Below are 17,233 nucleotides of genomic sequence, written 5' to 3' on the forward strand. Positions count from 1 at the left end.
CCCACAAACCGGGCCGTTTCTCAGTGAATGCAGGCCTTTTTGTCATCATCGACTAGTATCTTCAGCTGGCCAGGATCTCTGTGTGAAATCCTTAGGTCTTCGGCATTCCTATGCCACAACCTGCGTTACCGTAGCAGTCGGTTCGATTTTGTAACCCATGTCAATATTGGTGGTACCAAGACCTTGTTTGCAATGCACAAATTGTTGGCGGTTTTGCGAGTTTTGCAAACACGGAAGGACAAATGCTTGCGAATGTTCTTTGAACACATGCTTGGTCTTCGGCTTGCCAGAGGACGCTGCCTCCCAGGCTGGCGGCTGTTTGTTCCAGCGAGTTGACAAACATTGGCATTACGGTGCAAGTAAGAGTGTTGCAAAAAAGAAAAAGAAAAAAAAAAGAATTAACACACATACCTGCTCTGTTCCTTAGGCCAAGCATCTGACCTTCAATGGTTACGCCAAAGAACGTTAACAAAAATGAGTTGAGAACTCCTGGGTTCGCATCCTCCGGCCCTTTACTAGGTCATCTTTGACCTAAGACGGTCGTTGTTTCAGCCCCAAATCATTCGCCAAAGGTTTGAGGGCCCGATCCATCTATTATAAAATAAATTCGTATAGCGGATATAGGTTATTTTTTACAAGGATTTACCCTTGGGCGGTTGTCGATAGTATAAGTATACCTACGTACCTAGTAAATATACAAGCGCAGTTTCACTATCATCCTACAAATGTACTATTAATAAATTCTGTAAAACCACACCCTGAATAACAGTGTTACACTCGCGTTTTGCAATCTAGTTTACTAAACCACATGTGGAGATTGATACGCGTAAGTCGATAAGAAATCCATTCTTATTTATTAAATATATATTTAACCGCTTCGTCCAACCCGACACCGTTGTTCGTCCCAAATCTTATTTGTAACCTCTAATCTTTACATATATTCTTTATACGCCGTGCGTATCTATATTCTTTTTAATATTCCTTTATCTTCATTATTCATTGCTAGCATGCGTTCAATTACGGTTTTTATGATTCCTCTTCATCTTTTGGTTGGTTTTACTACCGCGGATGGAAGTTCGACTATACCGCATGATTTTTCAGGCGGTCAAACAGGATATGTTTGTTGCACCTCGTCCACCACATCGAACACAGATAATGTTTGTAAAAGCATGAATTTAGCCGCATATTGCGTAAGTTGCTCGTTCTCATTTTTGTCAATCTCATTATACCGGCAAGAACTTAAGTCTAATTTTTCTTTTCTTTTTCTTTTTTCTTTTTTTTAGTGCGGCCCCTGGAGGGCAGACAAGAAGCGCTCAGGGCATGGTAATGGTGGATGTGACCCGTTTAGCTCGACAGTCCCCACGGGACGCGATGTTAGATTTGTTGATCCCCTCAATTCGAACTGCCAGGCAGGTTCAATAAGTGGGTTTGTTGGATGTGCGTAGATTCAGTGTATGACCGTTTTCTGTAATTGCCAGGCCTTAATCAACGAGGATTCTAGTCGAATTTCACCAGAGATCGATCCTATGATAGACGATAATATTGAATATATCGCTGGGAAGCACAGAGTCAGCGCCACTGAGAATCGTGAAACTCAAGCACAAGATGGCTTAGAACAATGGGGTTCAGTCTTATGGGGGACTCTTAATGTATTTATGGCACCGGTTGTTGGTTTAATTCATGGTCGTATTTCTGGATCAACGCCGGCAAGGGGATTCTCTTGTAAAATACAGGTTAGGTTTGAGGTGCTTTACTTGGTGGTTAACGTCTAAACTGGTAGGCAGACAGTGAAAAATGAACCTGCCTGGACTTGGGGGGACAAACCTCCTCAAACGCAAAGGCCGAGTTGCTGCTTCTTTACCTCCTCCCTCCCTCAGATTTAGTCCATTGGCCATGGCAAGTTCAAAGAGGTGTACTGGGTGACGTGGAAAACATGTGGCCAGCCATATAGGACTGCGTTGCAACCGAAAGTACTAGAAATTGTCATTGGCTGACCGTTACAATTTAAAAGGCGATGGGCTCAATCCTGACCCGGGTTCATCTATTGCCTCGTGATAATCCATGAATAAAAAGTGGCATGGGTATTGATAAAGCACGTTGCAAGCTTGGCGCAAATTTGTTGCTTGCCTCTGACTTATCGTCAAGATCCTACAATCTGAGCGCGAGGTTTTAGGGCCAAAGGGCAGGCCAGGCCAAGGTGATCTGGGAGACGGAATCGTGGTCACGACAACGTGGTCGACATGCAATCGGCGGCGTGGCAGGCCGACCCACGCACGAAGCTGTGGATAGCCAGGAGGGAGAAGACCAAAGAGAACCCTACGCGCATATTTAACATTAATTCTAGGAGCAAAAGGACGTTCACAAAGGACTGTCCTTGCCACGGAAACATGGAGTGGATGGTGGATTCTATCAAAACTATTTGAGTCTCTGACCCGCCCAAGTAAGCCGAGATAGGTCGGGCTACACCCGAACAAGCTGTGGGTGACTTTTTTCTGTGGCCTCGGATTGGAAGTGCTTAGCAGTGGTTGAATGGCAATGCTTAAGGGGTACTTCTAGCAAACTAGGGTTGAAAGCTGCTGTGTAGCAGAGCTTTCCCAGTATTGAAAGCGAGGCGATGGCACTATATGATTATAATAACTACCTTCCGTAAGGTACACACCTACCTAGCTCTGTATTTACTAAGTTATTAAACGATTTTTGCTACAACCACGATCTTTGATCTGAGTCCTACCTGTAATCATACAATATAACTTAATAGCTGCCTTTGTGAATTCATCAAGACTGCTGGGTTCAATTATTGCTAAAGTTGTTCCATAGTACCAGTCGTTCGTTTCTTTAATGAACAGGAACTGCAGTGGAATTCAGCTCTTAGTATGCCCCTGATTTAAGCTCAATCTGACGCAAGCTGGGCATTTGCGACGAAGGAGGTGCCTAGAAAGATACTTTTCAAGGGTGTACCACGGTATCTTTGTGCCTTTGTAATTGAGCTCGAGTTTTGAATTGCTCGTTACACGCACGGCACAGCCAGTAAGTCTGGCGCTTTTGGTGACTTTTGTAAAGGGTTTCAACTTGAGGAATCGTAAGACCTTCGGGTTTGGTGTGAGAGCATTGGACGCCGGTGGTTAATGGCATAGGGACAGCTGTAGCTCTCAGGGCGAAAAGGACCGCAAAGGAAAGCATGTTAATAACTTGCATGTTGGCGGTTAAAACAGCGGGAGACTCCAGAAAATTAAGAGCAAGCGTTTGAAAATAGAAGGTAGATTGGATTTTTCAAGCTGTGGTTAAAACGGATATTTAACAATTGAAAAGAAATGTAACACACCCTTTAAATATTATTACTCCTTATAAAAGGACAAACAAGTGATAGTAATTGAAGCTTTAATCACGGTTATTATTAGCGTTTATTTATATGATTTAATATAACAAGTTAACGCGAAGTAAATATTTTCATTTAATCCTTACGAAAATAAATTAAAATAATTACTACCCGTATTTATATTCAACATGTTATAGATTGTAGTAGTGGGGATAAGGGTCCCCATCTTCAAACAGTTAGTACTGCGCTGTCGGCCTTGGTGGTGTTCCCGCTTTTGGTAATAGTTTTTTGCAAAAAAAAAAAAGAATTTACCATGAGGTAAATGTTTGAAACTCCCAACCGATAGTTAGGTTTGTAAAGGTCGACGTAAATGCCTATATACGGTGACAAGGGGTGCTTCTCTTTATCTGCACCCGTGGTAAGTTAAAAACACCCCACTTTTTTACTTTTATAATTTGGGTTGGTACTAAATCTTTCTCAAATAAAACTTTTAACAAAAATCAAATATTACAAAGACTATGCCTAAAATATTTATGATAATTTAATTTAAGTTATAAAACTCCACTCCTTTAAATAAAAATATTGTTATATGCTGTGGCGTTATACGTTATACTTTTATGTTTATTAGAAATGGGAAATAATTTTGTTTGGTCCCTTCGCGGTTAAATATAATGGCCGAGAAATTAGGTTAAACCTTTTAAAACGTTAAATCTTGGAACATCTATTTTTATTAATGGCTTTAGCCAGAAATAGAAATGGTAAACGTGAATAAAGGGGCGTATAAAAGCCCTGCGATCCACGTAATTTTTAATACAGGTGGTATGTATTCAACCAAGTTAAATGTTTGATTTCATAATATTAGCAATACTTGTATTGGAAAAACTGACAGGCTATAATCTAACTTTTCAACCGGGTTAAAATACACGTAAGTCTTACATAATAATAGAAACCCGAAGGTGGATAATAATCATTAATGTACAAAGTATAAGAACGAATTTATATAAGAATTTACCCCACGATTAAAATGGGGCAAAAAGACATGTTAACTACTTCAAATTGCAAAAGAATAAAAGCAATTATAAGACATTCCTGTATGTAAAATAATTAGGAGCACGAGAGCTGCAGCAATAGGTTATGCCAGTAATAGAAGCCGTAATTAAGTTTCACCTTGCGACATTTTTGTAAAGGATAAGCAAGGAGCGTGGTTCCTTTCCAGAAAGGAAACCTTTGTCAGGGATTTCGGTCATCATTAAAGCGGCAAAGGAGGCGAAGTTATAGCCTTACGTGAAAGGAGATCGGTATAGGGCAATATGCTTACACACGAGGACTTTGCAGGTCAAGGCGTGAAGTTGTTGACTTTGGTAGTTGCAAAATTCGGACTTTGTTTATATCATTCTTTTTCTGTGTGAATGGATAAGAACTTTTGTAGCCGAGCTGGCTACTTCTAGCTGCAGTAGATCCAACGCCTCGAACCCGAGAGCCCCCCAGTCTTGTATAGACTGGGGCTGTATATGTCGACCCACCGCTTCACGGCTTGTCACCTTGGCCCACCCCCGCGCTTTGACAACACGAAACGAGATCGTTACTTTTGTCTCCAGCAACTTTAATCGTACCGGCTCGTTTCAAAGCTTTCCCAGACATGAAAGATTGCTCTGAAACCGATGTTCAGGAAGCCGTTATAGCTGTTATATACGACGAATCCAGGTACTGCATCCCCGGCGTCTACCAGGTGACCCTCCCTGCCATACTTTTAGTCAGGCGGCCCAGTTGTTATAAGCACTGATTATGAGCTTCTTGGTTTCTTTTTAAGCCAGAATTCGTGGTGTTTGCATTAACTGTTGTCGAACTCGGTGTGATGTTTGCTTGAGGTAGGCGGTAAATTTACAAATGAATTTTAAAAGTTAAAAAGGGTGTAAAATTTATTTTGATTGTGAAAACGCCATTAAAAGCAACAATTTTAAATAACTTTGTATTTAATATTTAGTCCAAATATTATTAATACTAATATTATCATGGAATTTTACAGTTATTTCTACTGCTTTTTTGTCAATCGTGATCGGGAAACACAGCAAAGCAACGGGACTAATGATAAAATAACACCCACCAATCACACCTCCCAGGTGTTCGATCGTGTGCCTAACCTTACCTAGTATCCCGGTCATAGTAGTAAATCTTTATATGGCGCATAAAAGGCAAATGTTATGAAATACCGGATGCGTTTACGAATATGTAAATTAAAATATTATTTATAACATTTGTAATTTCTTTTAACTTTAATAAGATTTGTCTTATTTTATTTAATTCTTCACACCCCGACTTCGATTTGTACTATATAAAGAAACCAGGCCCGCTATTATTAATGCATGCGTTTTATCTTACTTCGCAGAATCCACACCTAAAAAATGCCAGTGTAAATATATGCCGTACGAACTTGACAAAGTGCTGCTTAAAAGTCGTGGGCAGTTAATAATAGAATTTTCAACCTATTGTAAAACCACTTTTAATTTAATACGAAGGTAGTGAGCCTAACTGTTAAATTAAAAACCTTATTAATAAACAGTTATTGTTCGTTCACCAAACATGGCGTAATTATGTACTTTCTTTCCAAGTCCATTTCGTTAACTCCATTATTTTAAAAAAACTTTGCCTAAAATAATAAATATAACGCATAATGCCGGGTTAAATATATTATAAAGTTAATTACCAAATAAATTATATTACTGGTTTAACATAGGATTGTGCAAAATATCAACTTAAATAAATTAAATAATATATTTTTATATTAAAAATATAAATTAGTTAATACTAGAAAAATAAATAACTTCGGTGGCGGAAATATTAGTTGAATTAACATTGGAAATATACATTATTTTAATGCCAAAAATAAAATTATTTTAATGCCAAAAATAAAATTATTTTAATACCAAAAATATAAATTACAATATTACTCTTCGCAAATATACCGAATCTTCTCTTTTAATTACCAACTTACCTTTTATAACGAAAAGCTTTAAAATCAATTTCCAAATCTTATTATAACTTTTACATCATGAAAAATTCTACATTTTTTACTACTTTAACCATTTTTATAACTGGTGTTATGGGCGTGAACACTGTTCCTTTTTACGATGATCCGCGCCCAAATGAACCATGTCGAAGGGTATATAATAATCAATATTATAATCCCAATGAGTTAAAATGCGTCGCGCAATTTGAAATACATGGGAAAGTGGAAAAATGTAAAGGGAAAAACTTCGTTACTCCCGGGGATTTTTTTGATTGCACGTGGGCAGGCGCTCATATTCGAGTTCAAACATTTACCGATTGCGAATGGAAAAGATTATCGGGTCAATTACCAAGCGATAACGTGTATGGTTGGAAATTCCAAGTTTTGAAAAGATGTCTTCCTTCGCTGTATAACGTTTACGAACCTCGCGCCCCTTACGGTCACCATTTTTGGGATATCGGGTTCGGTCGAGATCAGCAATAATAACACGGTCCAACGTTAGAATTAAGGGTTGGGAAAAAGTAGGGAAGAATTTAATGTCGTTTTTCGTCCCGTTTTAAAATAGCAAATGTATCCAGGATAACCCTTTTAAATATATTATAAAATGCGCCATCGTTTGCAAACAGATTTTCATTATTAAAATTCTTCCCTATTACCAAGTTTAACTTATAAATCTCTTAGGGTTAGGGCTTTAATTCGCCTTTTTATTTATTCTGAGCTATTTTGCTGGTTGTTTTATCGTTCGAAGGAAAAAGAAAAATAATAATAATCGGGAAAATAAAACCGCAAAAAAAAAGAGAAAAGAAAAAAGAAAAATATTTTAATGGGAGATGTTAATAAAAATGGTGATAAATAAAAGCAAAATAAACATAGAAGTAAAAATAAAATAATAGTGATAATAAAATAAAAGCAAAAACAAACAATAAAAGTGATAATAAAGCAAATAAAATAAAATAAATAAAATAAAATAAATAAAATAAAATAAAATAAATAAAATAAAATAAAATAAATAAAATAAAATAAATAAAATAAAATAAATAAAATAAAATAAATAAAATAAAATAAATAAAATAAATAAAATAAAATAAATAAAATAAAATAAATAAAATAAAATAAATAAAATAAAATAAATAAAATAAAATAAATAAAATAAAATAAATAAAATAAATAAAATAAATAAAATAAATAAAATAAAATAAATAAAATAAATAAAATAAAACAAACAAAGTAAAATAAACAAAACAAAACGAAAAATTACCTATTGCGTACGAGGCCGGTCTTTAGCAGTCGAAATTGCTGCTATCGTCCTCGACCGTAATAAAATTAACGAAATAAACGTATCCAACCAATGGGTTATAACGGGACCCATTAATTTTTGGAGCTGTTTATAAGCCTGTACTATATTTGTCTTATAAGGCCTCCGGCGCTTATTATGATTGGATGGAAAAATGGGTTTAAAAATTAATATTTCCGTCGTTTGTTATTTGCTGCGTCGGTTAACGTGTTTAACGGGTTTATATTACCGGAATTCTTATTAATTGCAATAATTTGCACGTCGTAATAATATTTAAATATTCCGTTAATAACGCCAAAATACGCCCTAAGGCTGTTTTGGCCGGTACGGGTCCCGGAGCGAATAGGGGTTATAAAAAGGCTTCCGGTATTATTTTGGCCGTTGGGGTTATCTCCGTTATTTCCGTTATTTCCATTATTTTTGTTATTTTCGTTATTTAAATCGGGTTCGATTTTGATTTTGATTTCCGGCCACCTTTTTAACGAATTAACAAAACTCCTGTTTATTTGGTCGTGGCGGGCTGTATATTTGCGTCCGGCTCCTTTACAAACGTCCTCGTGGTTTATCTTAGGCCGGTTACCGCATTGGTTGCAGGGTATTAACTTATAAATATATATAATACCAATTATACGGTTTATATAATATAAATTAAAATATATTAATATACCACGCCTTTAATATTATTAATATAATAATATTATTAATATATATTAACACGAACAAGTATAATTTACGTTACAACCATATAAATTAATAAAACGCTTTAATCATATATAAATATAATACGCATTAACTTGTAAATAAATGAATGTAATGCGTATTAAAAATAAATAAATTAATAGTAAACGTGTTAAAAATTAATATTTGTATAATATATAAAGGGTGTAAACGCCCGCTTATAAATAAAAAAATGCCAAAAAAATAATCGACTTTTATTATTTTTTTACTTTGTAATATAATTATTTAGTAAACTTTAACTACGTTCCAACCTGCAACCTTTCCAATATTTGTATCCTTTAAAATTTATTTGCCTACGTTTTAATTATCACATTAAAATATTTTTTATATAATATTGTAATCCGTTTTAAATAATATTTTATAGCAAGCCCCCATTTAAAACCTTATTAGGAAAAAACCCCGGATTCTTTACCGCTATTTTTAAAATATAAAAATAAATAAATATTTATTATAAATGGTATGGCCCAAATTCAGGAATAAATTAAAATATTAAATTTCGGGAAGGTTTTAATATTTTCGGATTTTGTTAAGAAATTGGCAAATTTTTACATTTAGCAAATATTAGCGAATATTTATAACGCCGTTAATATATTAAGGTTTTTTACCAAATAATTATATTTTATTATGGTAATTTTCGTTTTTAACGCGTTTAAAAATTGGGTTATCGATCTGCATATTCTTTTGGTTTTACTTTCCCCAAAAATTAATAAATTAAGTTTTAATATAATTTTCCGTGGTAATATATAAAATTTTAATTATTAATATAACGGTAATTCCAAGTTGTATTGTAGAAATAACCCCGAATTTAAACGTTTAACGCCAAATAAATATTATTTTGGCAAAAAGGGCATTTTTATATATATTTAAAACTGTTTAAAAAAATAAAATAATCCAAATAAACCTTAACCCGGGGTAAAATTAAACAATATATAAAACCGAAATAAACCGGTGGGGGGTAATTTAATTTGCTTAAAATATATCATAATTTCGAATTTTATTATTCATGTATATTTAAATTAGTGTTAAATCTATTATATGTTAATACGTAAATTTTAAAAGAATATATTAGCGTTTTATTCCGGTATTTATTTAGGTTAAAATCCTGTTTAAAAAATATAACTATTTTGGGATATTTATCTATGTAATTTACCTAATAAATGTTCCAGATAAAAGGTTTAATAAACTTTTATTAACCTAATTCGGATTAGGGAGGTTTAATTATTAAATAAATTGGGGCTTTACAATATAAATAACCTGTACAAAAGGAAAAAAATCCCTGGTTATTATTATAAAGGAGGTTATAAGGTAGCTTTAAGGTTTTAAGGTTGGAAATCACTTGTAGGGATAATGAAACCGTAAAAATGGCAGATTGTTAACAGGAGCCGATTTTATAAGGCTACCCTATACCCACAATAAATAAACGAATAAAATAAATAAAACGCATACACGCACAAAGCTTTAAATATTACGTTTTTTTTACAATAAAGCAAATAAGACAAATAAGTAAAATAGCTTAGTGGTATAATTTACACAATAATGAATATAATAATTATATAAAGTGCATAAGTTCGATTCCCGCTGTTGTCGCATTTTTTATAAATGTAATAAGTGCAATAAGTGATCCAGGTAAACGGTTCCAGCCAGCCCTGCGAGGCCAAAACTAGTCACGTGGTTCTACCCCGCACTTCCGGCAATCCGGATCGAAAATATCATGCCATGAAATCGGTACACGTATCCAATTCCAATACTCTGTAATAACAACGATTATAACAATTGATTGTGCAATTACCTATATAAATAATATAATTTTCTACTATTCGCTAGCAGACGGTTGTTTGCCATTCTACGGTTTAATTATTCTTACAAGTGATTTCCAATCTTAAAACCTTAAAGCTACCTCGTAACCTCCCTTAAACAAATAACCGTTTGCTAGCAAATAGTAGAAATTTGTATTGTTTATATATTTAATTGCACAATTAATTATTATTATAATTATTATTGTGTAGAGTATTAAAATTGGATACGTGTACCAATTTCATGGCATAATTAGTCTTAGTGTTTAGACTAGACCACCCCTGCTTCGGCAGGGGTGGTCCGGACGCTCCATGTACCTTTTAGCCACACGGCTTTTCGACCAATCAAATTGGCCGAAAAGACTAAACCAGAGTGATTTTTGGTTGGACCCACAGGTACAAACAAAGCCACGAATTGAGCCACGGCTTAATTAGTGGAGCTCGCGTTTAGGGATAAGCCCTGAGACTATGGCATAATATTTTCGATCCGGATTGCCGGAAGTGCGGGGTAGAACCACGTGACTAGTTTTGGCCACGCAGGGCTGGCTGGAACCGTTTACCTGGATCACTTATTGCACTTATTACATTTATAAAAAACGCGACAACAGCGGGAATCGAACTTATGCACTTTATATAATTATTATATTCATTATTGTGTAAATTATACCACTAAGCTATTTTACTTATTTGTCTTATTTGCTTTATTGTAAAAAAGACGTAATATGTAAAGTTTTGTACGTGTATGCGTTTTACTTATTTTATTCGTTTATTTATTTTTGGTATAGGGTAGCCTTATAAAATCGGCTCCTGTTAATAGTATTAATTTAATTTATAATTTAAATTTAATATGGTTTTTATTATTTTTTCCTTTTTTCCAAATTAATATTTCGTTTCCAAGCGTATTATCCAATATTATTTGCGTGCGCGGTCCGTTTTTTTATATTAAACGCGCGGTTAATAATTATTTCCGTAGAATATTTGGCCAATATTTTTTTATTTTAAATATTATTTTCGTATATCACGTAATAATTATTAATGGTGTTAATTTCTTTATTAATTATTACGACCAGATAGTTGGGCCGGCACCAAAGAGGCCAGGTGGGGTCACACCCCTCCTAACGACATTCGCCAAAAGAAATCACCGACCGGCAAAAAAGGGATTACTTAAGGAAGGGAGTCACGTAACGCCACGTGATTGCCAAAGAAATGATTTTAATGATCTTTTAAAATTATAACAAATTAAAAGAAACGATTTTACTAATTTAATAAAATTAGAAAAATTATATTTGGAACACAATTTATATAAGGCACGTTTATTATTATATAAATAAATTCGATTTTAAAATTGCTTAACAGCAATTAAATTTTAATTAACCTTAATATTTATTTAAAACCGATTATAATTTTACCCCAATTATTAAGAATATCCAATTACCCATCCAAACGTTTAATTGCTTTAACCCATTATATTTTACCATAAAAACAGGTTACCCCGATATTTTAATTATAATATTTTAATTACTTTTATTTAATATTTTGCCTTAAAATATACCGAGCAGTACCGCCGAAATAATGTTTTCCAACAAAACCATCCCTTAAACCTTTTTTACCATTAATGTTCCGGCCAACGTTAATATTTTGCGTTAAATGGTCGCGACGCTCCAAACCGAAAATCGACAATTCCAAAAACGAGTGACCGAACAAATTAACCAAATTAATAAAAACAGCATTAAATATTTTTTGTTTACGTTTTTTAACGGTATTATAAATATTTTACAGGAATTTCTTACGGGAATTAGGGCCTATTTACATTTTAACGAGGATAATTTCGATAGCGATGTAAATAAAGTTGTTTACGCAGCCTCGTTTTTAAAAAACGACGCGTTCGCCTGGTTCGAGCTTATATTACGAAATTACCTGGACCATAAAAAAAAAAAAACCGTAAAATTGAAATTAACCGCATTTTCGACGATTACGATAATTTCGAAAAATGTTTTAAAAAAATATTCGGTAATCCAAACGAAAAACGCACGGTTAAACGTAAATTGGTGCGTTTTACCCAAACCAAATCGGTATTTAAATATATTAGTAAATTTCGATAAATTACCGCCAAATTACCATGGGGCCCCGAAGCCTTAATGGCACGTTTTTATACGGGATTTAAAAAAAAGGTTAAAAACGAATTTATTAAAAAAAAACGACCCGATACCTTAATTAAATACGTAAAATTAGCAGTTAAAATTAATAACCGATAATATAAAAAAAAGCTGGAACGACGCGAAAAACGTAATATATGGGAATTAATTTTGCGATAAACCAATACCGGACGTAAATATTAACACCCCAAACCGCTTCGCCAATATAATACCTTATATGGGATGTATAGCGGACCCATGGATTTTAACGCGATATAATATAAAAAATCTCGCAAAAATCCCAAAAATGGCAAATATTTTAAATATAATAAAATAGAATATATCGCCAAAAATTGCCCTGGAAATTAAAATAATACCCCCGGTTTTACCCTCGATTTTAGGGGCAAATCCGAAAAAACACGAGGGTTTAACGCTATAAACCACCAATAGGCATAGCCTAATTAATACAGCCTAATAAATTGGACCATTTGTTATAACGATAATTATATAATCCATAATAACTCCAAAATGGACGCAAAATGGTATTTTTAAAAACCAAAAAACACCCGAATATTGGCAATGGAAAACCGAATATCCACAAAAATAAGGCCACCAATAAATTTACACCGATAAAACGCTATATTACCCGAATTTACGGATTTAAACGCCTTGGAAAAATCCGATACGAAATTATTAAAACAAACCCATCGTATTAAAATAACCAACCAATTTTCGACGGAGGAATTTTTTAATAACGTTTTAAAAAAAAATTTAAACAACGAAGAAAAGGTAATTTTAAACCGTTATAACGCGGAAAAAACCAACGATTTTTACAAATATATTAAAAAACAAATTAATTTATACCGAAACGATTAATTAATCCAATTCCCAGGATATAATCCGGTGCAATAAAAGCAGGACCCTTTAAAAAACCCGGATCCTACGTTTGAAAACCACCCAATATTTAATATTAAATATCCAGAATACCCACGTGTCTTTTGGGCCGAATATTTCCGAAATAATTACGGAATCCATTTAAATAAGAAAATTTACCACAACTTTTTTCCTCGACGACGATTAATTACAAAGATTAACGAAATCTACACAATTAAAAAATTACCCAATTGGGAAATTAAAATTAAATTACGGGACGAACCAGTAATTATTTTTACGCCATATAACGAATATTTTATAGCATATTGCAACCAACCAGGTTTTCCATAGTACGAATGTATTTATAATATATGTAAAATCCACATGTTAACCAAAACCCAAAATTGGCACGCACGGAAATAACGACACCAAATACCCGTTTTTATAACCAAAATTGTATAAAACCCAAAAATAAAAAATAAATAAACGTTCACGAACGTGCGCAAAACACCCGCACCAACCAAACATTTATTCGACGAACTTAAAACGAAAAACAATTTTAAAAACAAAAAAAATAAGGACCCCCGACGCGAGTCCAATAAACCAAAAAATTAAAGCAGCCAAACGGTACAGGGCACCGAACGGCGACGATAAAAACGGAATAAAAAACTTTAAACGTTATACAAAATATGGTAATAAAACACGAATATATATTCCTTAATATATAATTTGATAAAAAACCCATACGAGCATTTTTCGATAATAGAATATAAAATAATTATATATTACCAAAAATCGTAACGGAACGACGGATATTTTGGCAGCAAAAAAAAAAATTATACTAATTGTAAACCGTGGAAGAAAAAGCAGTTTTATACGGGAACGGTATTATCGAAATAAAAACCGTACACCTTTGGATGGAAAATTACGGACGAAAGGAATAAATTATTTTGGATATTACGAAAATAGGGGATAAAAACATAATTTTAAAAATTCCCTGGTTTAGGAAAAACAACCCCAAAATAAATTAAATAACCGGCCAAATCCAATGGGAAAAACATTTAATTATTAAATAATCTCCAATATGGAAAAATTTATACAAAAAACGTAGGGCACGGACGAACCAAACCAAATAAATGGCGTACTTATAAAAAAAACGACCAACCCCGGAGCTAATATCGGAAAAAAACGATTATTTACAGGCTAAAACCAATCCAATTCCATAACACCAAATATAAACGAATAAACCAAAAACGGCAAAATATTAAAAAAATATTAAATTTATATACGATTATTTAGCCAAAAATTCGAAACCGGATTATCCGAATATAATCCGTTCGATTACGAAATACTATTTAAAGAAAAAATCCAACCAAAATTCCACAAAATATACGGTTTAAATCCAATACAAATAGAGGTATTAAACGAATATTTCGCAAAAAATTTCGAAAAAGGTTATATTAAACCATCGATATTACCAATAAAATATCCAATCCTTTTCGTACCAAAAAAAAACGGAAAATTACGATTATACGTGAATTACAAATAATTAAATAATATTACCATTAAAAATTGCTACCCACTCCCACTAATAGGAAAATTCCGAAATATGCTTTATTAAATATAATGGTTTACGATATTAAAATTTAAAAAAACATATAATTTAATCCGTATAAAGGAGGGCGAAAAATGGAAAACCGCGTTTCGCACCAGACGAAAATATTATAAATACCTAATAATACCTTTCGGTTTTACCAACGTCCCAATAATCTTCCAAACCATAATTAACCACGTTTTTAGGGAATATTTAAATATTTTTATCGTTATTTACCTAAATAATATTTTTATTTTTTCCATAACGTTGGAAAAATATAAAAAACACGTTTACACGGTTTTACAAAAACTGCAAAACGTTAAACGTTTAATTAAACCAAAAAAATGTTTTTTTTACAACAAGCAAATTAATTTTTTAAAATACACCATCGTTTTTGGAAAAATTAGGATGGAAAAATTAAAAATCCAAATAATAAAAAAATAGCCTTAACCGCAAAACGTAAAAAACGTTCGAACCTTTTTCGGATTTGTAAATTTTTACAAAAAATTTATTAAAAAATACGGCGCGATCGCCACCCCATTAACCAATATAACCAAAAAGGATTTAAAATTCCAATGGACGGAATAAACGTAACAGGCCTTTAAATAGTTACGAAACGTAATAACCCGTGAACCAATTTTTAAAATACCAAACCCAACGAAACTTTTCGAAATCGAAACCAACGCATCCAATTACGTAATCGGAAAACAATTTAACCAACGAAACGAAAAAAGGAAATTACATCTTTGCGCCTTTTTTTTACAAAAATTACATGGACCAAAACTTAATTACCAAATACACGATAAAAAATTAATGGCTATTATTCGAATATTCGAAAAATGGAAACCCCAATTATCCGGAATTAAATACGAAATATTAATTTACACGGACCACAAAAATTTAACCCATTTTACCATTAATAAAATATTAAATAAACGACAAATTAAATAATTAAAATTTTTATTAAAATTCCATTTTAAAATTATTTACCGAAAAGGAATAAAAAACGGTAAAACCGACGCCTTTAACCGAAAACCAAATTACGAAAATATTATACCAAAAAAAATACGCGTTATTTTTACAACGGACGAAAACGGAAACCTTTTACCAACACACCGAAACCTTATAATAATAAATATAATAATTACACCAGAAAAAATACGGAAAATTTACGAAAACAAAATTTACGGATACCAAGGAATTTCCAAAATATGGAAACGGCTAAAATAACACTATAATTTTAAAAAAATACGACAAAAAATACGAAAAGCCATTAAAGATTGCGAACCCTGCGCTAAAAGCAAATCCGCAAAACATAAACCTTATAGGTTATTATAACCTTTACCAACCCCCAGCAAGGCTTGGTAAACTATTATAATGGATTTTATCGTTAAATTACCACTTTTAAAAAAACCATTTACACGAACCAAATATAACAACATATTAGTTATAATGGATAAATTTACCAAATATACCTATTTCCTACCATATAAAAAAAGTAACAATGCCGAAAAAATCGCTTACACATTCCTACGAATAATTGTTAATAATTACGGATTACCAAAAAATATCGTTACCGATAAAAACAAATTTTTTACATTAAAATTTTGAAAATTATTAATAAAATAATTAAAAATTAATTACAAATTATTAACAGCATTTCACCCCCAAATAAACGGATAAATAAAACGAGCCAACCAAACATTCGAGCAATATTTAAAATATTACATAAATTATAAATAAAATAATTAGGTACGGTTATTACCCACAATATAATTTGCCTATAATAATTTAAAAAACGAAAATATTAAAACAACCCCGTTTTACGCCAATTATAAATTTACCCCTACAACGTATAAAAAACCAAAAACCACGATTACGGCACCGCGAGCCGATAAATAAACGAGCGAATTGCGATAATTACACGAAAAACTCCAGCAAAAATTAAAATTCGTACGAGAAAAAATAATAAAATACGCCAATTAACATCGGATAAAGGGACCATCCTTTAAAAAAAAAATAACGTTTACCTTATTCGACGCAATATTAAAATACAGCGACCAAACAGCAAATTAAATTTTAAAAAATTTAAACTTTTTAAAATTAACAAAAAAATTAACAACACCAATTACCGATTATCGTTACCAAACATTATAAAAATTTATCCAATATTCCATATATTATTATTAAAACCAGCACCACACGGCACCATTATATAAAAAACAATCGAAATCGACGTACAAAAAACCTACGAAATAAAACAAATATTCGACCACAAACGAAACCACGGCAAAACAAAATACCTTATTAAATGGAAAAATTATGGGCATAAAAAAAACATTTGGACACCTTTTAACCACCTTTAAAATTACCAAAAACCGCTCCGCCAATATTATTAAAAATTGGATTTGCAAATAAATTAGCCAAAAAAAAAGGACAACCTAAAAAAACACCACTTATTATTTCCAAATGTTAAAGACCGA

At 32.5% G+C, this 17,233-nt stretch overlaps 2 protein-coding genes across 2 annotated transcripts; both read right to left on the reverse strand.

The window, feature by feature from the left end:
• Positions 1 to 2,946: 2,946 nt before the first annotated feature.
• PgNI_11983 (uncharacterized protein) lies at positions 2,947 to 3,195 on the reverse strand (the record flags this gene model as incomplete). The annotated part of the gene is made up of 1 exon (XM_031131941.1): positions 2,947 to 3,195. One exon carries the CDS (start codon positions 3,193 to 3,195, stop codon positions 2,947 to 2,949), a length of 249 nt encoding a protein of 82 aa, XP_030977282.1.
• A 4,589-nt stretch (positions 3,196 to 7,784) lies between these two features.
• On the reverse strand, positions 7,785 to 8,168 carry PgNI_11984 (uncharacterized protein; the record flags this gene model as incomplete). Its single annotated transcript, XM_031131942.1, has 1 exon — positions 7,785 to 8,168. A coding segment is annotated over one exon (384 nt), but the record flags the coding sequence as incomplete, so codon positions are not given.
• Positions 8,169 to 17,233: the final 9,065 nt, after the last annotated feature.

Source organism: Pyricularia grisea, assembly GCF_004355905.1.
Source record: "Pyricularia grisea strain NI907 chromosome Unknown Pyricularia_grisea_NI907_Scaffold_8, whole genome shotgun sequence".
NCBI classification, from domain to species: Eukaryota; Fungi; Ascomycota; class Sordariomycetes; order Magnaporthales; family Pyriculariaceae; genus Pyricularia; species Pyricularia grisea.